The sequence below is a fragment of the Calidris pugnax genome, unplaced genomic scaffold (assembly GCF_001431845.1).
Source record: "Calidris pugnax isolate Ruff unplaced genomic scaffold, ASM143184v1 scaffold459, whole genome shotgun sequence".
NCBI classification, from domain to species: Eukaryota; Metazoa; Chordata; class Aves; order Charadriiformes; family Scolopacidae; genus Calidris; species Calidris pugnax.
The window spans coordinates 1,056,517-1,080,988 of NW_015091670.1; the positions used below are offsets into that span (position 1 = coordinate 1,056,517).

At 50.0% G+C, this 24,472-nt stretch overlaps 1 protein-coding gene across 1 annotated transcript in view; it reads right to left on the minus strand.

The window, feature by feature from the left end:
• Nucleotides 1-24,472, minus strand: part of SHANK3 (SH3 and multiple ankyrin repeat domains 3) — a 323,589-nt gene that overhangs the window by 105,441 nt on the left and 193,676 nt on the right. Inside the window, exon 14 of the mRNA XM_014961953.1 lies at nucleotides 12,434-12,509. Coding sequence (XP_014817439.1) covers nucleotides 12,434-12,509 — 76 coding nt within the window. The remainder of the gene's footprint in view (nucleotides 1-12,433; nucleotides 12,510-24,472) is intronic.

Consider the following 24,472-nt stretch of genomic DNA (forward strand, 5'->3'; position numbering starts at 1 on the left):
GGATGGTGCCTCAACCCCTTCCCTGGGCAGCCCATTCCAAGGCTTAATAACCATTCCAGGGTACAAACTGTTTCTAAAATCCAATCTGAACCTTCCCTGGAGCAACTTGAGGCTGTTTCCTCTTGTCCCATGGCCTGTTCCTTAGGAGAAGAGCCCGACCCCCCCTGGCTGCCCCCTCCTTTCAGGGGGTTGTAGAGAGCGAGAAGGTCTCCCCTCAGCCTCCTTTTCTCCAGGCTGAACACCCCCAGCTCCCTCAGCTGCTCCTCACAAGACTTATTCTCCAAATAAGACCAGGATTGAGGCAGGTGAGGAAATGTGAACTGTAACGTAGGAATGACAGAAATGTCCAGCAGGTACTTTCATGCTGAATTTGGAACAGAGGAGGGCACTGTCATCAGCTACTAGAATGATGTGGGTGGAACAGAAGACGTGTCACCTCCACAAAGATCACGAGGCAGCGTCTGATAAAATAAAGCATTTTCAAATCCAAAGCCAGAGAGCTTTACACCGAAGAGCCTTAGAGAAACCAGCTAAAGCACGATCTCAGTAACAAATGTCAGCATCTAAGAAATTCTGGAAACTTGGACTGCCAGAAATGACATGGGAGCTATAAACTATCAGCCTGACTCCAGTCCTATGCAAATTAACAGAATGCTGCTGTATTTGGAATATCAAAGAGGAAATCTCATCGGTGTGGTCAACACAAGGTCAATCCTGTCAAGCATCTTGTCAAGATCCCAATCTAATTGATGATGGCAGCCCCAGGAGATCACATGCTGTGGCTTAAGGGTTGGTACCACTGCAGATGGATTAACTCCAAACTCCATTAAACTTCTCACAGGACATATTAGCACACTAAAAGTATGCTCACCAACAGACCAAAACGTGTAACCAGAAGCACACAGACACCGCTGGGGCCGCTGTCCCCAGTCACCCCGTAAGGACCCGTCCCAATCTCTTCTGCAGTCGGTGTCGGTACCAGAGACAGTCCCTGTTGGGTCCCACGAGCGCGGCAGCAGCCCCAGGGCTGGCCACACAGGTATTGGGAAACACCCCAAATAACTTCAGAGACTGGACAGATGCTTGAACAAGCCACATCCCATTTGTGAATAACAACCTACACCCCTGAGTTAGAAACTCAGAATCTTTGTTTGAAGAGGGTACAAAGAACAGAGCCCCAGCAGAGAAGAACTGATCTGAGCAATCCCAACTATCCCAAATACTCAGGACAAAAAAAGTTTTTAATAATTTTACCTGCAGGTAAATGCAAAATATCAAAAATCCAGGCTCTCTTTTCAAGATGAGAGAGATTCCTGGAAAGCAGCAATTCCAAAGGGAAATATTGCCACACCTTCAGCTCTCGCTGAACTCGGGTGAAGACACACAATCTCTGGACTTGTAAAAATGACACAGTGGAAACAAAATGCTCTCCCCACCATACACGTGCCATCACCAGAACAGAAGAGCCGCTGTCCTCAAGAATGACACAAAAACATTCAAGACCACAAGGCAATGAAAAAAGACTCCCAGGAGTAAGAAAGGAAGTCTTACAACGTGAAATTCAGCTTGATTTATTCCTATCAAAGAGAAGGTCAAGAGGCATCTAGATGACTATACACAGGTACACACCGAAAGAAAAATACTTCCAATATTTTAGAATTTTCAAACAATGCTGAGAAAAAAGATCTGATTTCAATATGCGACTCAAGAGCCTTGAAGTAAGGCAGAATTCCCACCAGAAAGGGCAACTAAACATTGCACACCACGTGGAGAAAGTGGTGGACTCTTCCTTCTCCACGACATACGGGTCATCCCCGCGTGATGCTGCTGAGGGGAAAGGTGAGACACGAGAACTGGTGAGAACTGGCCAGTCCTCTGCTGGGAAACTGACATTCCCTGGATGTGGAAGGGCTCTCCAGGCCAAGACCAGCTTAGTCTTGGGAACACGCTGATGTTTTAGCCTACCAAAAGTCTTTGTAATCACACACAACATCCAGGTAAAATTTAATGGGCTGTTGCACGCAGGAAATCAAATTAAATGTAATTGCCCCTTCTCATGCTCATTTTATCAAAACAGAAAACAGTTTTGGCAATTCTTCCCTGTTTAATTGAAGTAGCGTGAGTTGAAGAAGTGCTGGAGGAAAGAACATTTGACACCGTTTTTTAAATTTTGTTTGTTTATACCAATTTGATTATCTTCTGCCTGGAAGAACCAGAACCAGCGGCCTCTAATCAAAGGAAAAATCCACCAAAATTGACTAAGAAGATCTTACAAGAATCTACAGTATTTTTCATAATTCTACCTTCTGCAGATAATGATATAGCTCAGAGAACTATGAGAGTCTCCTGCAATATCTGCTTTTAATTGCTTTCTGGCAATAAGTACCAATACCATACAACTGGTCACACCAAGGAGCTACGGTTTTTTCCCTCCTCATGGCACCCAAGGAAAAGTGCCGAGTGACGCTCCGGAAGGGTAATCACAACCACAGAACCCCCAGTCTGCAAGGGACTTGAAGAAAGCTTGTCCCAGTGCAGAGCCAGGGATTCCAAAACATTCCTAACAGATGCTTGTCTAAAATGTTCTTCATTTTCCAACGAGAGACCTTTAAATAACTACCCGGACAATCTTTTCTAATGCAACGCCACCCTTATAAATAGCAATTTTCTCCTACTGCCCAGCTAAAATTTTGTTTGCTGTGATTGCTGCCCATCACCTCCTGTCCTGCTCAAAAGGCAGAGCACAGCTCATTCCCACCTCTGCAGCCTGAATCACGCGTCCGAAGGCCGGCACCGTGCGGCCCCAGCACCGCACCCCCTGTGCACTGTCCCGCTCAGCGACGGGGAGTGTCTCCTGCACTTCTGCTTGAATACCCCAGTTCCTTTGGTATTTACAACATTTAGGTATTGCTAGAATCACAGAATGCTTAGAGTTGGAAGAGACTTTAAACATCACCTAGTTCCAACCCCCCTGCCCTGGGCAGGGACACCTCCCACCAGCCCAGGTTGCTCCAAGCCCCATCCAGCCTGGCCTTGAGCCCCTCCAGGGATGGGGCAGCCACAGCTTCTCTGGGCAACCTGTTCCAGTGCCTCACCACCCTCACAGTGAAAAATTTCTTCCTAATATCTAAATCTACACTCCTTCAGTTTGAATCCATTGCCCATTTTCCTATCACTACCTGCCCTTGTAAAAAGTCCCTCTCCATCTTTCTTGTAGGCCCCCTTTAGGCATTGGAAAACTGCTATAATGTCTCCCTGGAGCCCTCTCGTCTCCAGGCTGAACAGCCCAAACTCTCTCAGCCTGTCCTTGTAGGAGGACCTGCTAACCCATGTCCAGCTTAGGAACATACTTCCAAAATTAACTTCAGAAATGAGTTCTGAGCCTTTTCTCCTCCCTGCGCAGCTGATCACTCTCCTGCAGCTCTGGTAACCCGCATTTCTCCGTGCCGAACTGCATCTAAGCCTCTTCAAACAATAGTTTCTACCCATCGACACGATTCTGAATTCTCCTCCTGCCTACAGCTCTGCAGCGTTTGCAGTGACTCACCGAGGGCACTCGCAGCAGCTTCCGTCCCTCATCAAGCAAGTATTCTTCTCCAGAACGGGAAGGATGATGCTTGTCCCAGTGCTTAAACACTCTGGGAGCTGGAGTTTAGAGGGTCTGCAGGTTCCTCTCCTGCTCCTCCTGCTCTCCCAGTCAGCAATCAGCAGTAACGGAGCTGGAGACATGGACGGGGACACAGCTCAGGGGAAGGGACCACAGCAGCAGCTCTTGGTGCAACAGGGGAAAGGCACCGATGGCAGGGGATGAGTCACGTCACGGCAGGGAATGTGTCTGAACTCAGGGAAATTTTACCATGGAAGACTATTTCTTGGCATCAAACCACCAGGTTTAACAAGGTAGTTAAATGAAGAGCTTTGTGTTGCCAACACCTCGAGTAGAACCTTGCCTAAGTCTGGACAGTGATGGTGTGCACATCCCCAGCACCACCATGGTGCCCTCAGAACCTCTAGAGCCAAAGATACACAACGAGGTCATGATTCATCTGACTTCAACGACTGTTTTAGATGGAAATTACCTGCACCTGCAGCTCCCCTTTTGCTTCTCCCTACTATAAAGAGAACCTTGGCGATAAGGCCAGGTAGACGGGTACTGAACTGCCTGAAGCTACACAAGGTGAACTTCTCCATTTAGAGCAGAGCACAAAGGCCTCTCCTCTCCCCCACCCAGTAGGTGGGAGAAAACCCTTACACGAAGTGGAGCACCAGAGAAAACATCCACGCCTTGTTCAAGGACACCAAATCACTGGTAGGAGAATAAAGCTTCCAAAGACCAACCAAAGAACTGCCCCACAGAAGAAAAACCACTCAGTTCAATGGCTGTAAAACATTCAACCAACCAAGTCAGCTTCTCTCTACAGGTGGCTGAGAAGAAATGAAGAGGCTTCAACATGGTCTTTTCTTGGTTTATTCTTTTTCATGGTTTATTCTTCCAGCTCAAAGGACCAAGAACACACCCTCTACGGATTCTCTGACACCGTGGTTGCTGCTTTGTTGGGTTTTGTAAAGTTAGTCCTGAGAGTTCAGTTGCACTCGACATGGAAGTGCAGTGGGAGACCGACCCCTGACATCCCTTCTTAGACCAGAACACGAGGAGAGGGTACTGCAGAAGATGTGGGGTTCGCTGACACCAGCGTCCCCTTGTGAGTACCAGTCAGTAAAATGAACAGCAAAGGAAGGAGAACAAGAAAGAGAACCAAAGCCCCGTGATCCCCCCTCAGACACCTCCCCCACCTCCAACAGCCAGTAACCACGTCCTCACCTCGAGCCCCCAAGCAGCTCATCCTGCTTCTTGGTCACAAATTTACTCTTCAGTAATTTTGTACTCCCAGTTTGAATCCATTTATATTTTTGGCCTCCACAACATGTGGCAGGAATAAATTCTACAATTTAATCACCTGCAGTGTGACAAAGTACTTTGTTTTATTTTAATCTCGCTGCTTGCTAATTCCACAGAGTGCCACCTCATTCCTTTGTACCGAGAAATCACTATTGTTCCATATTCACCTTCTCCTTGCCTACTCATGATTTCATAAAACTCTGTCAAATCTTCCTTGGGCACCTCTTCCCCGAGCTGAAGAGTCCTGGTCTATTGAACCTCTTCTCAAACGAAAAGCGGTCCGTGCTCCGGGTCACCCTTGTTGGCGGCCGCTGAACCTTCTCTAATTCTTCTTACTCAGACAGGTCAACTACAACTGCAAATCAGCGACTGCCAAACCGTGGTTCCACATACAAGTAGAACGCTATTTTTAGTAGACTCTCTATTTCCTTCCCATTTCCTAACATCCCCTATGTGTCACCAGCCGCTGCCCTGCTGGTGCTTGCCGAGAGCTACCCACACAACTCCAAAACCTCTGGGAGTAGAACGCCCCACGGGAGCCCATCACGAAGGAAGTGTGTACTTTAAGGAGTGTCAACCTGGGAGAAGCAGGAGCCAGAAAGATGTTAATCTCAGGCAGACGCACTATTTAGTGACCAACGGCTCCACCAGTTGTCACCTCCTTCAAGTCCCAGTTGTATCCTGTCCATTACCCAACCAAAACCAACTGCAAACACAATGCAGAAAATGACTCCTTTGGCCAAGACTCTTGACAAACACCGAGCTGTGCCCCGTCCCTCCCACCACCAGCCCTTTGCTCCAGCACCTCACCCACAGCCACAGGCACTTTGCTGCAAGAAGAAAGGGAAAACTCCAGGGAAACCCCAAGAACTTTTCTGCGCCTGGCAAATAATTTTTGGACAGATTGTTCATGCAGTGTCCCAGGACCTGCTTTTCAAACTGCTCACCACTCAGCCGGAGTATTTTTTTAAAGAGGAGAATCATAGAATGATAGAATTGTCCAGGTTGGAAGGGACCCTTCAGACCATGGAGTCCAACCATGGACCCAGCACTGCCAAACCCACCACTGACCCATGGCCCTCAGCACCACGTCTGCCCGGCTTTGAAATCCCTCCAGGGATGGGGACTCCACCACTGCCCTGGGCAGCCTCTGCCAAGGCTTCACAGCCCTTTCCATTAAGACATTTTCCCCAATCTCCATCCTAAACCTCCCCTGGGGCAACTTGAGGCCGTTTCCTATTGTCCCATGGCCTGTTCCTTGGGAGAAGAGACCGACCCTCCCTGGCTGCCCCCTCCTTTCAGGGAATTGTGGAGAGGAAATGAATGAATGGGGTTTGGCAAACAGTTCCCTTTCCTGATGCTCCTTTAATCATCACGAGCAGCTCCGAAGGCTGGAGCTCGGACACCTCTGAGCAGCCCGTTGGTGGCTGACTCTGCTTCAGTCAGCTCCTATCATTCCCTCATCCTATTTCTTGTATGAAACAGGCCCCAAAGCCTTGTATTACCCACTCGTAATGAAATTCCACACTTCAGGAAGAACTGAGGGGTCTGGGACAGGACCCCAGCACATGGACCGCTGAGGGAGGGCACGGGCTTGGGGGAGCTCACTTTTTACCATTTCATGTTCTCGAACCTCTCTGTGAAAGCAGTAAGTGGTCCCCAAAGATACAGCTCACCAAAAGATCTGAAAAGACTATTTTGAAGGCACGTTAATTTGACAAGTGAGATTATACAGAAGCCTTTTCAAGAAGAGATTTAATTTCCTCCCTCTGCACTTCTGTTGCTATAGAGATGCAGGTTGCACTGCCCCAGTGCAAATTACCTTTTCCCAAGGAGATGATTTTGCCGCTGTAAAAACCCGCTGCCTGTAACGCTCCGAACGCAGGGACCTCTCGGGATCAGCCACCCTCTGGCCACCAGCCCAAATCCCACCTTTGTTGAAGATTCATTCCCCATTTCTAACACCCTTTTCCGGGGGTATCTTCGATGCCCTCCCTGCACGGCCATTACCTCTCCCTGCTCCTCTCTGAGCCCTGCCCAGGACACGGCTTCTCTCCAGGTTTGCTGACGGGTCACCACTAGACCCAACGAGACACAAAGCCGATGGCATTTCCTGCTCCCTGCCTGCTCTTTGCCTCCAGATGGCAACTCGCTGGAGCAGAAACCGGGGAGGATTCCACCCCTTAATACCAATCCTAAACCAACAGCGACCGGGACTGATGGGGCAGGAACAGCCAATAAATGTGCCGCAGAATGGAAAAGACCAAAGGACGTTGTCTTGGAGCCACACGCAGCCATGAAATGGCTCCAGGAAATTCAGAGCGACTCCTTTACTTGGTCCCACCTGGAATAACGAGACCTGGCTCTTTGCTGGTCCTTCCCCACCACCAGCACGGCTCCCAGCAGGAGACCCATGTGCAGAGGAGATGCTCAGGGACAGGGATCCCAGTGCCCAGCGTGGGCAAAGGTGCTGGCATCGATGGGGGAGTAGAGCTACGACCACCATGCCAAGAGGGATGACCCCAGGACAGGACCCAGGGAGAGAAGGGAATAGAAGCCACCGAGGCTACCAAATGGGGGCAAACACGGTACTGCCCTCCTGCACGTCAGGGAAAGGAGAAACAGCAAGTCATGGGTGCAGTCACAGTGTCTCCAGGTGAGTTTTCTCACTCAGTCCCCCCAAAGTAGATGGGGGCTACAGCCCACAGGGGGAGGCCAGGAGTGCTGGGCCTTCTCAGCTGGGAGGAGAGATGGTGGACCCCTCACTGCCACCTGCAGCCACCTCACGGGAGGCTGTACAGAAGAGAGAAGGAAACTCTTGGAGGTGCACAGGGGATAGGACACGAGGCAACAGACACAGACTGAAGCACCAGAAATTACAATGACATATATAGAAAACATTTTCAGCCTGGAAACCAACCATGGGCACAAGGGGGCTGTGGGACCTCCAGCCTGGGAGACATGCAAAGCAACCTGATGGAGCTGGCCCCGCTCTGAGCAACTGGTTGTGCTAGAAACCTCCAGATGTGTCCCCTCCAACCTAAATTATTCTAAATAATTCTGTGTATTGACATATTTGGCCAGCCACATCATCTAAGGACACAGAAATGCCTGCTCAGAGACCTCCTCATGCTTTTCCCCTCTTCTAAGGAGAGGCCCATCCAGATGGCTTGTGAATGCCCACAGTTGTAATCTCTCTCCCTGGTCAACTAATCCCTGTGATTGAATAATAAAAAAAAAATAAATCCTAAATTGTCTATTGCTCCCAATTCTTTTTCTTCCCAGCTGTGCCTTGCAGAATGTGGGCTCTTAATTTTATAGAGTTAATTTCAAATCACTTTAATCTCTTCCCTTAACACAGTTGATCAGAAAAGTCAATTCCCCTTGTGATTGCCTCTTTCTGGTAAGAACAAGCTCAGGCTTCTCTCCCTGTTTGCCTTATTCCTATTTCAGACCAGATTAGGTTTTGCTGAGCCCTGTCCCACGCTCCTCATCCCCAGGGGCCTGGGGAAGGCTCTCCTTGCTCTCTGGTGACCTGGGGTGCACCCCAGCAAACCCCACTCCGGAGCAGCAGCTCTCTGCTTTCTTTAACTGCAGTCACGCTTCAAAGGGGGACAGATGAGAGGGGGGAACCTGGCCCAGAACAGCCCCTCACCCTCCACCCGAGCAGACCTCACCCCAACCGTCTCCTTCTGCTTCCCCAGGGCCTGATTCCACTGAAGACAATACCTGTATTCACTATACAGCCTCCTGTCTTCTCATGTTCTCAACCATACCCCTCCACATATCCATCGCTTTCTTTCCACCTTATTAAGCCAAAAAAGACCAAATTACATACCCTGCCCCAGCCTCCAGCTCAGCCGTGTTCCCTGCTCCACTGCACAGGGCATCCATTCAAACCTGCAACTATTTCAAAGGCTTTTCCTGAAATCTGAAGTCACTTGTGTGTAATTTTCTCAAGTACTTTTAAGTTGTTCCTCAAACACTGTCATTATGTTAATCTTCTCCCACGTCTGAGACCTCCAGTGAAGTCAGAGCTGATGGAATAAGCGCTCTCTGGCAGATCCTGTTAATCGATCTGCTGCAGTCATCTTACCGCACCCTCGTCAGCCCTTCATTTCTGCTCTCAAGGAATCTATTGGCCAAAACGCTTAATATTTTTAAAAACTAGGGAAAAAAAAATCCATTTTCTTTGTCTTATTGATTAAGGTGATCCTAGAAGCACCACGTGGATCCTCATACCATGCTCCTGAGGGCCACCCCACTTCCACAAGCTGCCCACTATCGACTCTAAACTCTGCTTCCACCCCAAAACACCAACAACATGCACCCTTGGGGCCCTGACGGCCCCGTTCCCCCATGCTCCCCCCCACAGCCACGTTCTGAACTCCAGAAACAGAGCAGAGAAGCCTCTGCTGAAACCTTGCTTCTGCAAGCACCCATTGGGATGTCTTCTGCTGTCACGGGATGTCTTCTGCTGGTTGGGTGGCTGGTGGCTCCAGCAGCACTACTCACACCACCCACCCCAGAGACGGGGTGGTGGGTGCCCACAGGCTCCAGCGCGGGGTCTCAGGGAAGGTGACAAAGGCCCACTTGTTCTATCTCGCACCGGTTTTCCCTAACTCAAGGGTGATGCTGTTTCACTTGCACCCAGAGCAACCTACGAGCAAACGGCGAGCACATATATATGCTTTAAGAAACAACTTCTCCATTTCTGGTCTTCCCACTGTAATTTTGACCCAGCAGGAGCAGAAGACACAGCACCCACTGCTCAGCCCCACCACTGTCTCACCGTCTCCACCAAAGCCAGCCCTGGCTCCTTCTCCATTTCTGGAGAGAGGGTAGAAGCACGCGAGTTGCATGTCATCGGGCAAATTAATGGAATAACGACCCATTAAAGGCTATTAAAGACAAAGACATTGCCTCTGGCTCAGGAAGGCTCTGAAGGGAAAACTGCTGCAGGCAGGAATAATATTTGGGGTTGCTGCTTCTGTTCGTGTAACGGCACAAAGCACCTGCCATTGGCCACCGTGCACCACGGGACACTGGCCCGAAGGACCTGCACTCTGCTCCACAGCGGCCGTCCCCATGCTTTTGTGTCGCACAACTATGCACCATACTATGGAGATGCAGCTAAAATCCTCCAATCTGTTCCAATCCAACCCACTGAAATCTGTCGGAACCCCAAATTTCCACAGCCAGTGTCAGCACCATTACTGTCACCCAGCAGACCCCAGTCACACATCAGCAGAGCAGCCCAGTTCATCAGCACTTTGCGTGCACCGACTGCCTGGGAACGCCAAGACCAGCCGGACCATGATCTGCGAGAAGACACAGACAACTGGGTGCAGAGCTCAGCTGTAAGTTACAGGGAGAACCTCCTCTTTTTGTTCACTTTCTGTGATTTTTTTCTCAAGACATGTAGACGTGGGACTGAGGGACACGGGTCAGTGGTGGACTCGGCAGTGTTAGCTTTATGGTTGGACTTCATGATCTTAAAGGTCTCTTCCAACCTAAATGATCTATGACTCTATGATTCAGTACCTCATATTCTTGCATGGGAAGGGACAGGCAGAGACCAGCTACCTCTGGTTCACCTTTTCTGTACCACACATTTATGGACTTGTAGCAAACCCACTCTCCTTCACCATCATTCTCCCGGCCTGGAAGCCCCAGTCTATCCGATCTCACTTCTTATGGAAGATGCTGCACAGCTTTGAGCACCTCTTAGTTTTCTCTGCCAGCTTTTCAAGTATTACTTCTGAAGGGTGAAAGCCCAGAACTGCATGCAGGTTTCAACATGTGGGTGTAGTAGAGACTTATGCAAAGATATTAATAATTACATTTTCCATTTTGTTCTTTTTCCCTTTTGTAACAATTCCAAAAATTCAATTTTTTTTTTGCAGGTTTGGACTGGACTCCAAGTAAGTCCCAAACCTTGTTCCTGAGCAGAAGTCAGTCCAACACCTTCACTAAATATGAAGTACTGCTACTGATTTTTCTCCCATAAGCATTACTACTTGGTTTTCTGTGTTGTGTTCTGCTGCTCTTGACCATCCGGTACCAGGGCCACCAGGGACCCACCTCACAACTGCTTCAGTTGCATTTTCTGACCTACTCTTTCATCTGTTTTATTGAGTGCCTCAGTACTAGAGAAGATGATTTTACTGTGATGCCACAGTGATGTCAGATCTTTATTCCTGAGCAATTATGAGGAGCTGAAAAATCTTTAATGGGCAAGAGTATCTCAGTGTTTGTGTGTGTCATCTTCCATGTGCCAAAAATAACCTTGTTTTACTATCACACTGTTTATCCACCCCGCTTGATGCGATCCCATCCACCTACTCTTGTTTTGCTTTAGGAATGTAATTTTGACTCATCTGCAAATTTTGACTTATTTCTTGCCCATTAAGCCCAAGAGCAAGCAGTGACCCCAGCCCAGACCTTCTGGGGGTTCCCTGCAGCATTCGGCCGTGGTGGACACGGACTGTCTTCCCCACTTTGGTTTTCTTCTTTACTGTTTTCTGAGTCACGGCAGCACTTTCTCTTTCACCCCATGATCAGTTTAGAATATAAACAGCCCTGAAGAAGCACGTCACGGGACTTTGGAAAATCAAAACAGGTCACACACGTTACTTTGAGTAAAAAGTGCTCAGAGCCAGGGGAACAGCTTTGGGATAAGGAGCTCGGTAAAGCACAAAAACATTCACTGCCCTCTTGGTCGCTCCAGGACTTCAGGATAATCCAGTTTTTGTACAATGAATCGTCACAATTTGCTTCCATCACGTCACAAGTAGTAAAGCCCATCCAATTCCTTTCAACACCAACAGTTTTTAAGAGCACTGAAGGCTGGCTGCAAGCAGAGCTTAGATTCCACAGTGACCCTACATTTATCCCTCAAACACAGAAACCCAGCACCAAAAGCACGTTCCTAGACCCAACCAGCAGCCCCGTTCCTGGAGTCCAGCCTCTCCTAGAATGTGTTCACCAGCCACGGGTGCTCAAGACCAACCACAAACCAGCAACGTCACCCCTGCTTTCACGATTCATTCCCCACCAAGTCTGACCATCTTCCCAAAGGTCAGTCCCCACACTGTGGCGAGTACGTCCAATGGCCACAAACCAACAGAGTCCCATGAACACTCTCATGGTCACTGCCGGCAGCTGGAGCCACAGCCATCTTTGTGCCATCCCTGCAGAACAGCATCCTCCTCTGTTTCACTCCAGAGCAAAGCTGTAACTCTGAACCTGCATCCGACTCATGTCCTTCAGTTCCCGGAGCACACCAAAAGTTCTCCAGAACATTCGCTCCTCAGCTGGGACCTGAGCTGGACCTCCCTGCAGCTTCAACACTTTATTCACCCAAGCCTTACCTGGGACTTATAATTCAGACTATCACTCAATTGACCAAACAACCACAAAAGTTTCCTTCCCATGAAATGAAAACAACATTTACCCCTCTGTCAGGGAAAGGGGATACTTCCATGGGAACGAACCTCCTGGGAATCACAGAGGAACGACGCTGCTGCTTACCTGTGCGAGGTGAAATTGTCGTAAGAGCCCACAGTATAATGTCGGAAGAGACGCTTTGTTCTGTCTTCTCTGGTTTCTGCAAGAAAAAAGACACATCACAAGGCTGAGAGTTAAAGGAACACTCCCCCATGGTCTCTGCTTCCCCCGCCCGCGCACAGAGTGAGCCCCGCTCCCATGCACGCATTTATCCACAGGCAATGATCTGGGTGCCACGTGTCCATGTGATCGGTCCCGTGCATGCTCATGTGCAGTCCCATACACACACCAACAGCTTCTCGTGACATAACATCGCTTTATCAAAACTTCTAAACCACATCAAGGCACCAAATTCCACCACGACTCCAGAGCAGAGCCCAAGAGGAGAATCAGCTCTTGGAAAGGAAACAGACGTCACGTCCCGCGGCAGCAGCCAGATCCCTTCCCCTGTTCTCTCTGGCCACATCAATCTCTCCTGTCTCAGTGCAGAAGGATGCAGCTCCCACAGAAGAGCTGGTAACAGTCCCATAAGCCTTCCTTCTCCCCGGTGGTCACGAGCTCTCCCAGTGCACGGGAACCCAGAGACTCCTGTCCCTGCTCCTCTACCAGCCACCAGCTCCGGTCCCACCAGCGCTCCAGCCGCAGTGGGGACAGTGGGCTTTTCAGGCCAGACTTTTTGGACTGATCTCCCTTTTGGGTGTAACAACTCAGGATTTTGCTTCCCTGCCTCCGAGTGTGAAAGAGCCAGAGAACGTGCCAACCCCATCCGTGAAGCCAACAAGAAGGCACCCAACTCGAGACATCGGAAATAGGGTCTGCAGCTAAGGGCTTAACAGGAGACGTGGAAGGGAGATGGAAAAGGGTCTAAGCCAGACATCCCCAGCTACCATGATCCTTGCACAGAAGGAATGTGCATCACACTGCCAACCCCAAATCTACTGCATGACCCAGGACTCCTGGTGCCTGCTCACCCCGTGGAAAGCAACTGGGTCCTCCCCGAACCCAACTGCACACGTTACACTGAACCAACCCATCCATGGCTTCAGCCAGGTGATGGGACTCCAGACTACAGGTAACTCCACTCCTCTGCTTTGCCACCACTCCCCTGCACAGCCCTTGGCTGCTGTAGCTGTTGGCCTGACTGAGATCCAGCAGGTCACCAAGTAGGGTAACAGGGAATGCACAACGGGGGCGAGTGAGAGAGGAGACAAAGAGCCAAGTGCGGACGAGACTCACCTTTGGTTCTTCAGGAGGGACAGGAACTGTTTGCACCCAAAGCAGTAACAACACAAGAGGGGGTTGGAAAGAGATGGTCTTTAAGGTCCCTTCTAACCCAAACCATTCTATGACTTTATGACTGTAAAATAAACATTTGGTTTAACCTGTGCTGGAATTCAGAGCGGCACCAGCCAGTGAAGGGGCTGCAAGGGCAGAGGGGCAGCTTCCACTGTTCCACCCACCCAACAAACTCTGTTTTAAGCCCAGGCCAGGACACGCTTTCCAACCTTTCATCACGGTCTCACGATGACATGAAACCATCGCTGCTGGCAGAGGGGAATGCTGTGACATGACAGCAGCCACACACCAGTTCCCCACCCTGGGGACATTCGACAGCCCTGGAGGCAGCAGCAGGAGCCACGTCACCCCGTATCACACTCTCCCACCTCCCCGACTGGCCCCCGCTGCCCCCCAAACTGGGCTCCATTCCCAAAGCCTTGGCTGCAGCCTCTGAGGTCCCAAAGGCACCTCTGCCCTGGGGTACGGGGTCCGTGACCCAGCACAGACATCCTGCTCCAGGAACCTCGCCCTCAGCACACACCTCCACTCCTCCCTCACACAAACACGCTGACAGAACAATTAACTTTACTGAAGTTTAGAAATAAAATCACCAAATACAGTACTTCTTTATAGTATGGAAAACACAGCCTTGCTTTTTTTTTTCCCATTCCCAATTCTTGTTTTTCCACTCCACCTGTGTGCCTTTTTTTTTTTTTTTTTCCTGAGAAGAGCTGAAGAACAGCCCTGGCAGGATGGCACTTGGTGCCCCCAGAATAACGCCCTGCTCTTCGTGGTTCTGGCTCTCCCTCCTATGGCAGTGATTTCCAAAGTGGGGCCATGAGACATTCCACAGGGGTGCGGGAAGAAAACATTTTTTGTACCAGTAATAAAATTTAAAAATACTTTAAAATGTTTATTCCATCCTTATCTCACTATTTTGTAGTTCCTACTGTTGCATTTAGAGTATTTTCTGTTCTATTTGCTTTACAGTGCACACAGTCCGTGAGCAGAGTAGCAGAGGTGTGTGTGTGTGTGTATATAAGGTGTATGTATACACACACAGGTATATGTGTGTGTGTTTATAACAGGTGTATATATATATACACATAAGTGAATTGTGTACGGGGGGTGTGTGCTCAAAAACATGTTTTTATGAAGGGTCCCGTGATCAAAGCAGTGAGTGCCCGAGGTGTGGGCCATGCAGCATCACAGGGATTAAGGTGGGTGCTCTGGCAATTCCCCCCCAAGCTGTGGGTGCTCAGCAGCCCCCGGCCACCCCACGCCACCGGCAGGGACCAGGACACCCCAACGCCAGGCCAGGAGCAGCGCAGCCCTCGCCGTGCCGCTGCTCTGGGGTGTCTGGGGGATGTCACCATGCAGGGAGCATCCTCTGGTGACCCAGCGTGCTCTTCCAGCCCCGCCTGATGCGGTTACCTAATCCAGAGGGAGATCTCCTGGAGGCCGATGGCACAAGGGGGGCTGAGGGCACCCCGGGGATCTTCCGATGAGGTGGTCGTCCACCAAGCCCCATCCTTGCGGTCCTGGGAAAAACTGTCTCAAAGAACCAAGGGATTAATCTTACTGGCAAAAAGAGAGGCCACGCCAAGAAATGAGACATCAAGGACTGAGAGGCACAGCCACACGCCGCGGAGAGCTCAAGGAGAAATCCCTCTCGCCTGGATCCCACCTCGCTCAGGCTCCTCCGTGGAGGCAGAGGGATCCCAGCTCTGGGTTGGGGGTGATACTGGACTCTGCCCCCACCACACACCCAGAGCACACCATGGTCAGGAGGAGAAGGAGACCCCAAATGCTGCCGGGGAACCCCCTGCACCCCACAGCGGCTCCTTCCCGCTGCTGCTGGATTGGCCAGAGAAGGGCATGGGGGGAGCAGCCACCATGGGGACACCCTGACCACCATGGGGACACCCTGACCACCATGGGGACACACAGTGCTCCCACCAAGGGACGAGGAAACACAGCCCAGACCAAAAACACACCTAAAGGACACGGCTTGAGCCTGTGAACAAGTTAGCACCCACAACTCTTACAACTTGACACGGATGTACAAAAATAATATATCTGAGAGCTGCTGCTCTCCCAGAACCTGTTCTCTGGCAGGTCCCGGCTCCTCTTGGCCATGGGATGTGAATATTCCAGACTCACCTAGAAAGAAATGCCTTTAAAAACTTGACAAAAGCTCTTTCCAGGCAGCGTGTGGAGCAGCTTGAGGAGAGCCTGCACCCATCCATGAGCTCCTCCTAGTTCCCCGGCCAAAAAAATTTGCTTAGCAATATGGTTTAGTGATGGATTTTGTCAGTGTTGGGTTGATGGTTGGACTCAATGATCTGAAAGGTCCCTTCCAACCCAGGCAACTCTATGATTCTTTAATCCTATGAAAAACGGGATGGTGGTGGTGGGAGAGGGGAAGAAGGAGGTTCCATGGAAGGGCAGGTCCCAGCAGTGATGGTGAGCACAGCCACCCACACAGGGCAGGAGAAGATGCTCCTCAGAGACATTTGCTGACCCCCAGCCCCCAGTGAGGGAGGGAGGTGCTGCCGTGGCACAGCCAGCCCCATTCAGACAGGAGCCCCCTCCTCACCACTCCCCTGCTTCAGCCCCTTCTCCTCCCCTTCCTCCACCCTGCTCTGCCTCCTCCTCCTCGTGCCTGCCCCCCTCCACTGGCACGTGTGCCTCATCTGCAAAACCTCTGCCCATCCCACTCCAGACAAAAGGAGGGCCATTTGGGAGCTGGATTTATGGGCTGTCCACAGCCCAAAGGCTCGCTCCCTTCCTGGGTCCTAAATTTAGCAGCCGTGGAGCCTGTGCCTAATGGAGCCGTCAGGGAGGCAGCGGGGAGGGAGGCTGATGGATGGAGAGGAGCCAGTCACCAGGAGATGGGTGTGGAGGGGCAGCCTCTATATTTAGAGAGGAGGGAGCAAGAGGATGGTGGCAGCCGGGGGGGACGGGCTGTGCCCAGGGGTGGCAGGGGCTCAGCAGCAGCGCTGGCACCCCAGGGGATGGGCAGGAGATGGGAGACAGGAACAGGGAACGCTGGAGAACTACAGCTGAGGAAGCAGGAGGATGTGGAGGAGTGTGGGCTCTCCTCACACTGCTCCACACGCTGCCTGGGAAGAGCTTTTGTCAAGTTTTTAAAGGCAATTCTTTCTAGGTGAGTCTGTCTGATACATTAGATAGAAACACGGGAATATTCACATCCCATGGCTGGCCACGAGCAGCCAGGACCTGCCAGAGAACAGGTTCTGGGAGAGAAGCAGCTCCCAGACCCACCAGACAGAGCGTCGCGCTGGGCCAGACTGGCAAGAAGCCTGGGTGCCATTCCCACGCATCCCCAGCACCCAGACTGTCCCCATCCTCTCTGCTCCCAGGCACTAACACTGGGTTCCAAGTAGAAAAAAACAACTCTTTTGGAATGTGAAAAATATACCTTTCTGTTGCTACAGAATATTGGGATTATATTTCCAAATGTTATTTAGAATTTAACTTAATCTTATTAAATGCGAGATTTATGCACCTCTAATTATTGGATTTCTCTCTCCATCTATTTTTGACCAACTGCTCCTGCACCACAATGAGCACCTTAGCAGCAGGCTCCTTCAGAGATGGACAACCCAACACGAGACTGGACCTTGCAGCCAAGACGCCCCAACATGCACCTTCCCTGATGTCACCAGCTGCGTGCCCTTTGGGCCAGCGCAGGAGATGCCTGCACCGTGACACTGGGTGAAGAACGACAAGTCACACTTTGGAAAATGATCTCTAATCATTTGATGCAGCAGCGGGGACATGGTGGTTACCATCTAAGAGCTACATCAGACCACCCGAGAGGTCAAGGTGACAGCAAACCATAGAGCCACCAGGCAGACAAGGAACTGAGGGAGGGAGACACCAGTTCAGACTGTACTAGTCACGAAAGAGGGTCAAAAACAGATTCTGTCTTCTAAGCTGAAACAGCAGCTAAAAGCAGTATCACACAAGTCAGAGAAGTGGTCTCAGGGATGGACAAGGCTGGGGTTCATATTCCTGCTATCTCAAGTACACGGACACTTCTTGTGCCAACACACCCATGGAGAAGCCTCCACAGATCATGGAATGATTGGGGTTGGAAGAGACCTTAAAGATCATCTTGTTCCAACCCTCCTGCCCTGGGCAGGGACACCTTCCACCACACAACGTTGCTCCAAGCCCCCTCCAACCTGCCCTTGAACCCCTCCAGGGATGGGGCAGCCACAGCTTCTCTGCCCAACCTGGGCCAGGCTCTCACCACCCTCCCACCAAACAAGTTCTTCCCCACAGCTCAGCTCCATCTCCCCTCTTGCAGGGTCCAACCCTTCCCCCTCCTCCTAGGGCTCCCCTCCCTCATCCAGAGTCCCTCCCCAGCTTTCCTGAAGCCCCCCCCCTTGAGGGACTGGAAGGGTCTCCAAGGTCTCCCTGGAGCCTTCTCTTCTCCAAGATGAGCCCCCTCAACTCTCTCAGCCCCATCTCACAGCAGAGGGGCTCCAGCCCTCCTGGCATCTCCATGGCCTCCTCTGGCTCTGTTCCAACACAGTCTCTCCTGTGCTGAGGACCCCATCTCAGTACAGATGCACCAATTCATTGCTTTTTAAACTGTCTCATCACCCAAGAAGAGACACCACGTTCAGCTGATGCTCCCAGTGAAGACAAGCGGTGGATGGTCTCAGCCTCTTGCAGCAGCTGGATCACAAGTCTGGCCAGGGCTGTCCTGTGCTGATGGCGAGCTGTGTTGCTCCAGCACTGAGACCAAGGGAGCAGAACCCTCCAAAGCTGGGAAGGGGTTCGGTGGGAGACCTGTGGCTCCAAAGCATGTCCAAGAAGCAGCATCTCAGCCCTGGAACAAGGAAGGCTCTGCCCAGCGCAGGCAGAGGGAACACTGCTGCCCATTGTGGATCTCACCCACACATCCCACGCCGGGCTATGGAGCACCTGATGCCAAGTAGGCTGACGAGCAGATGCCACCACAATTAAAGCCTCCTCCAGGCTCCATGCCAGGCAGCCAATCTGGCTGGGGTGGCCTCAGAACACCAGCAACAAAGAGCAAGGGAATGATTTCAGAAGAAGAACCGCTGAAGCGTACCAAGAGAGGGAAGGAACCATGGTGCCTGAGATCAGAGAGGAGCCTGATGCTGCTGCACCCGAGAAGGAGCTGGAGCAGGTCAGACGCTGGAGTCCATCACCTCCATCCCTGCCGGCCAGTGCTCCAGGACAGCCTGGGCAGGGGATCTGCCTGATGCCACCACCACATGCAAGGAAGCATGGAAGCCCTTCAGGAGTGACTCTTCCCCTTCTCACAGGGCCACCAGGAGAACAAACCAGCTCATGTCCCTGCAGCACCTGGATTCACTGACTGAGAACAGCAAAAAGCCCAAGGATGTACTTGCTCAGCCATTTGTGGTGTTTCTGTAATTTATGCAGAATGGTTAACCAACTCATGCTTTCCCCATGGCTGATCTTGATCCTGTGAAGTTCAAATACAACTTTTCTCTGAGAGTGGATGCTTTCAGAAGCTTTGCTGCATCATTCTTAGTTTCATACAACAATTTCTATACAGACGATGATACATTTGGTGAAGCTCTGGCCTGCCTTACAGTAACACACAGAGGAGACAATTGTTAGTCCCTCTTGCCCTTCACTTATGAGTTATACGTGCAATAAAATCACTCTTGTTAGAGTTTTTGGCTTATCTGTAACTGAAAAAATGCAAATAAAATGAAAGTCTACTCTCAGACAGCTATGAGTCAGAGAGCAGCATCTGTGCATCACCTCTCCCGGGGATGCAGGGGCCAGGCTGCCAGCCTGAGAGCAGTGGGGACATCAGCTAAAGACACAACACTGAGGGAACAAACCTAGCAGAGCAGAACCCGAGGAGGTTATCTTCAGCAAGAGGTCTCCACAGCTATTCCATGTGGATTTATCCACATTTGTGCAAGGAAGGCATTTCCAGAAGTGCCATCCTGGCAGATGTAGTCATTTCTGACTGAGCCTGAAGTCTTCAGGGGGATGACTCTGCCTAACTTCACCTTCCTCCAGCATGGGCCAAGGTGCTCAGGGTGGGCCATCCTCGTCCACAGCCTCCTCAGAGGCCACAAAGTGTGAGGGGAAGTATCCAAGGGTCCCACAAGCCCTGAAGTTCTGCATTCAACAGCACTGAGACCTTCCTTCTCCTATGCCTGAAAAGCTAGAAGCTAGAACAAAAGCACCCTCACCAAAACCAGGTGAAGCAGAGGAGAAGGGTGTTCATCCATCACAGCACTGAGGAGCCACCTGCCATGAGGCCAAGAAGGCCAAGGAGGAGACAGCTTCAGGAGGACATAACAGTTGTCTCCCTGAAGACATGAGGAGGTTACGGAGAAGACAGAGCAAAGCTCTTCACCGAGGTATGGCAGGAGGTGCACTCCAGAGGGTGCAACATCTCCCTTTTACACCACTGAATCCACACCAAACCCCTCTATGCCAAATGCACAGCCATCTCCGCACCCACCAAATGCATCGTTCTCGTGGGATAGAAGCCCTTCAGTCATAGTCAGGCTTCCCATCCTTGTCCTCTACAGACAGAGCCAATGTCCCAGGACTGATGCCTGCAGGAACCTCTCACACAGATGACCCAGCCACCGAAGCAGGCCTGGTGCTGACTCACACCAACTGGCTTGTCCCCGAGCACACGGACAGAACCACAACTCTCCTATGAACATGGTACTGCATCTGTCCTCAACATAAAGATGATACCACAGTAAGGAACAGCCACACCAAAACCTGGGTGTTTCTAGTAAAGTAAAGGCTCCAAGGCCAAAAAGATCATACCAAAGACATGACCAGAGCTAGGCCTGAGGACATTTTAGTGCCCACAACCCTCAGGACAGTCTCCACTGAGGCTCTGGCTGTGAGCTGGATCTTAACCAAAGCCTGTAATGTCCTCCCTGGGGTTTACAGAGTATGTGGATGCAGACACAGCTGAAGCCATCCGAGGTGGCACACCTTATAAATGAAGTGTGTCCGCTCATCTGGCAAAACAAAAAAATATAGGAATGTGCCTGCAGCTTGCTCTTTCACCCAAAGCATCTAAAATAGGGTCATGACCTAAAGGCTTAGTTAACTAGACAGAATCACAGAATCGCCTAGGTTGGAAGGGACCTTTAAGATCATCTAGTCCAACTATAAAAAAAAAAACCAAACAAACAAACAAACAAAAAAAACCCACCAAACAAAACACACACACCAACACCAAACCATATTCCCGAGCATCATGTCAATTTCATCTTTTGAACACCTCCAGGGATGGGGCCTCAACCACTTCCCTGGGCAGCCCATTCCAATGCCTGATAACCCTTTCAGTGAAGAAATTTTTCCTAATATCCAGCCTGAACCTCCCCTGGTGCAACTTGAGGCCATTTCCTCTTATCCTGTCGCCTGCGACCTGGGAGAAGAGACCGACCCCCACCTCTCTGCAACCTCCTTTCAGGTACTTGTAGAGAGCAATAAGGTCTCCCCTCAGCCTTCGTTTCATCCCTCAGCAGTGGGAGTACCAGAACCATTACTGTACTCAAACAAAGGAACACAACCTCCATGGACTTTCATCTGCACTAACTGTGGCGACGCAACCCACAACCACACGCTGTGTGGAAATAGTTCCTTTTGTGGTGTTAACCTTGCTGCCTAATGTCACTGGCTGTCCCTTAATTCCCACTTTTAGACAAACAATAAATCACTCCACTTCTCCATACCTTCTTGACTCCCATTGCACTCTTCTGCCCATCTCCCCACGCTTGCCTCTTTTTTAATTCAGTCTCTGCTCATCTGGAAACTCTTGGGGCCACCACTGGCAAAGTCCATCTGCTTTAGAACCTGCCTGCTATTTTCTATCCTTTGCTTTTTATCTTTCAACCACTTTTGGTTTGGTGTTATTTTTTTTTAAAGCAGACTTTGAGAAAGCCTACTTGACAGCTTTTTATAACACCACGTCAATCCTCAACTCAGTGCTTGTTGACTGCTTCAAAGATTTGTAGGACATCTAGTGGACTTCTCCCTAAAAAGGCTTTAAAATGAGGAAGAGTCAATAAAACATTGCTTTATTCCAATTTTCACTAATTTGCAAGATGCAATAAAAAAACCAAATCAGACTGACTGGTTTTTATATCCTGGCAGTGGCACTTGTCTGTGACAATAATGAAAAATAATGCAATTAAGGTTAAAATCCTTAAGCAAGACCTCCTTTTTTCCCCTCATACATAGAGAAGACAATGCGTACTGACTGTGCAGCTTTTATTCCAGTTGAAATTACAGGAGATACCGAACAACAACCATGAGAGACGAGCTCCTCAAAATCAGCAGTTCTGGGTGAGAGTTCTCAAGTGGGCTCTGGGAAGGCTCTCCCTGACACTCTCTGGAAGAACGTTTGCAGGAAGCCCTGGAACACGGGGCAAGTCACCAGGGAGCAGAAGAAAGCTAAGCAGGTAGCAAGGCTTTCAAGGATGAGTGAGGACAACTCTTGTAGTTGGGGCAGAAAAGATGGACACCGATCTTGAGGCAGACGTTTAACCCAGTAAGAACTTGACTATTCAATAATTCGATTTGACATTACTCAAATGGGTGACCTGGAACGTAGCAGCAGTCCTGGATCATGTTCTACCTTGGGAGCACACATTGCAACCCGGTTGCAACAGAGCAGACCTGGGGTGCCTGAAGGAAACCCAGCTTTAACCAACACTCCACAGTGGGACATCCGGCCCCGGCAGGACACCTGGGCCCCCTGGGCAAGACCAGCACTCCTGAAAGCTCCAGACTCGGGCCCCTCTCATTGGAACCTGAGCTGCCCAAACCAAAGAGCTTCCTGAGCAAACTCCACGGGCATTTTCACACACACACGCTGGGACTCGGACTGCCCAGCCAGCTCTGGGGACAGGCACCTCATGAAGAGGCCTCCACCATTCACCAGCTGTCCAGCAGCTCAAAGCTGGACAAACTCTTTCTACAAGCTCCAGGAGATAAGAAATGAAAAAGTTACCTGAGAAAATCGGGGAAGTACACACAGAAAGGATTTGCATGTTTCTTTTAAGACCATTGAGCTACCAAACCAATGGGAAGTGCATAGTACAAAAGTGTGTCAGAAGATATGACCAACTAATAATGACACAGTTGCTTAAAAGACAGAAATTCTCACTCATCGTCTCAGCTACTATCAAACATGGTGCCAGAAATGAATAAAGCATAAATCAGCCTGAAACACAAACGGTCAGAAGGCACCAACTGCGGCAACTTACACAGGATCAACAGACCCCCAGAAAACCTGGAGCTGGAAACAACCAGCCTGTGGCCAAGGGTTCAGATGGCAACAAAAGGACTGACTTTGGTCAGGAATTCTGAAATGAGGTACAGATAAGCCTGAGTCCACCCTGTGCAGACTCATGCTTTGCAGAAACAGGAGAAATGCAGCATCCAGGATCATTCCATGGGGAGCCCACACCAGCACCTCCTGCCAGTGACCGCCAGCACCTCAAATCTCTGTGCCAGGGAGCCTCTTGTTCTTTATGCTGTGTAATGTCAACAAAACTGTTCTACTGAGTCCAAATCCTTTCTGCAGGAGGCCAAATAGCCATGATGTGGGTTGTTTTGTTGTTTGGTGGTTGTTTTTGGTTTTTTTTTTTCAATTAAGTAATGCTACAGACTTTTTTTTTTTTTCTTTTACAGACCTAAACAAATCAGCCCAGGAGAAAACACTTTAAGTAACTGCTGGTTTTTTTTTTTTTTTTTTTTTTTTAAATTCCCTTTCCTTGAAAAAGAGATGAATTGTTTTAAAAAAAAAAAAAGAAAAAAAAAAAAAAAAAAAGAAGATTTCACACACAGGATCAACAGACCCCCAGAAAACCTGGAGCTGGAAACAACCAGCCTGTGGCCAAGGGTTCAGATGGCAACAAAAGGACTGACTTTGGTCAGGAATTCTGAAATGAGGTACAGATAAGCCTGAGTCCACCCTGTGCAGACTCATGCTTTGCAGAAACAGGAGAAATGCAGCATCCAGGATCATTCCATGGGGAGCCCACACCAGCCCCTCCTGCCAGTGACCGCCAGCACCTCAAATCTCTGTGCCAGGGAGCCTCTTGTTCTTTATGCTGTGTAATGTCAACAAAACTGTTCTACTGAGTCCAAATCCTTTCTGCAGGAGGCCAAATAGCCATGATGTGGGTTGTTTTGTTGTTTGGTGGTTGTTTTTGGTTTTTTTTTTTCAATTAAGTAATGCTACAGACTTTTTTTTTTTTTCTTTTACAGACCTAAACAAATCAGCCCAGGAGAAAACACTTTAAGTAACTGCTGGTTTTTTTTTTTTTTTTTTCATTTCAAATTCCCTTGCATTCAGAACAGTTCAGATGTCAGCCTGAGAGTGCTTTAAGAGAAACACATCCTCACTCCTTGGAGACAGATGCTGGTGAGATAAAGGGGCCGAGAGAGCCAGGGGGCTGATAAGAGGCCCATGGGTACCTGGCACAGGAAATCTGGGTGCTCTGTGCTGCTCCTGTACCCCCTGCCCGACCTCAGTGCCCTCACACCCAGGAACCGGGGTGGTCAGTGCACCCCCAGCACATCTGCAGCACCTCAACCTGACCACTAAACTACTCGCCACACACCTACCGTTTTCTTGCCAAGTGGTCAAAACAGTATGAATCATTACCAGAAATATTATGGAAGAGTGAATCTGGAAAGAATCTAGTGTCAAAACTGTTAAGTTCCCACTTTGAGAAGAGGGGGGGGGGGGGG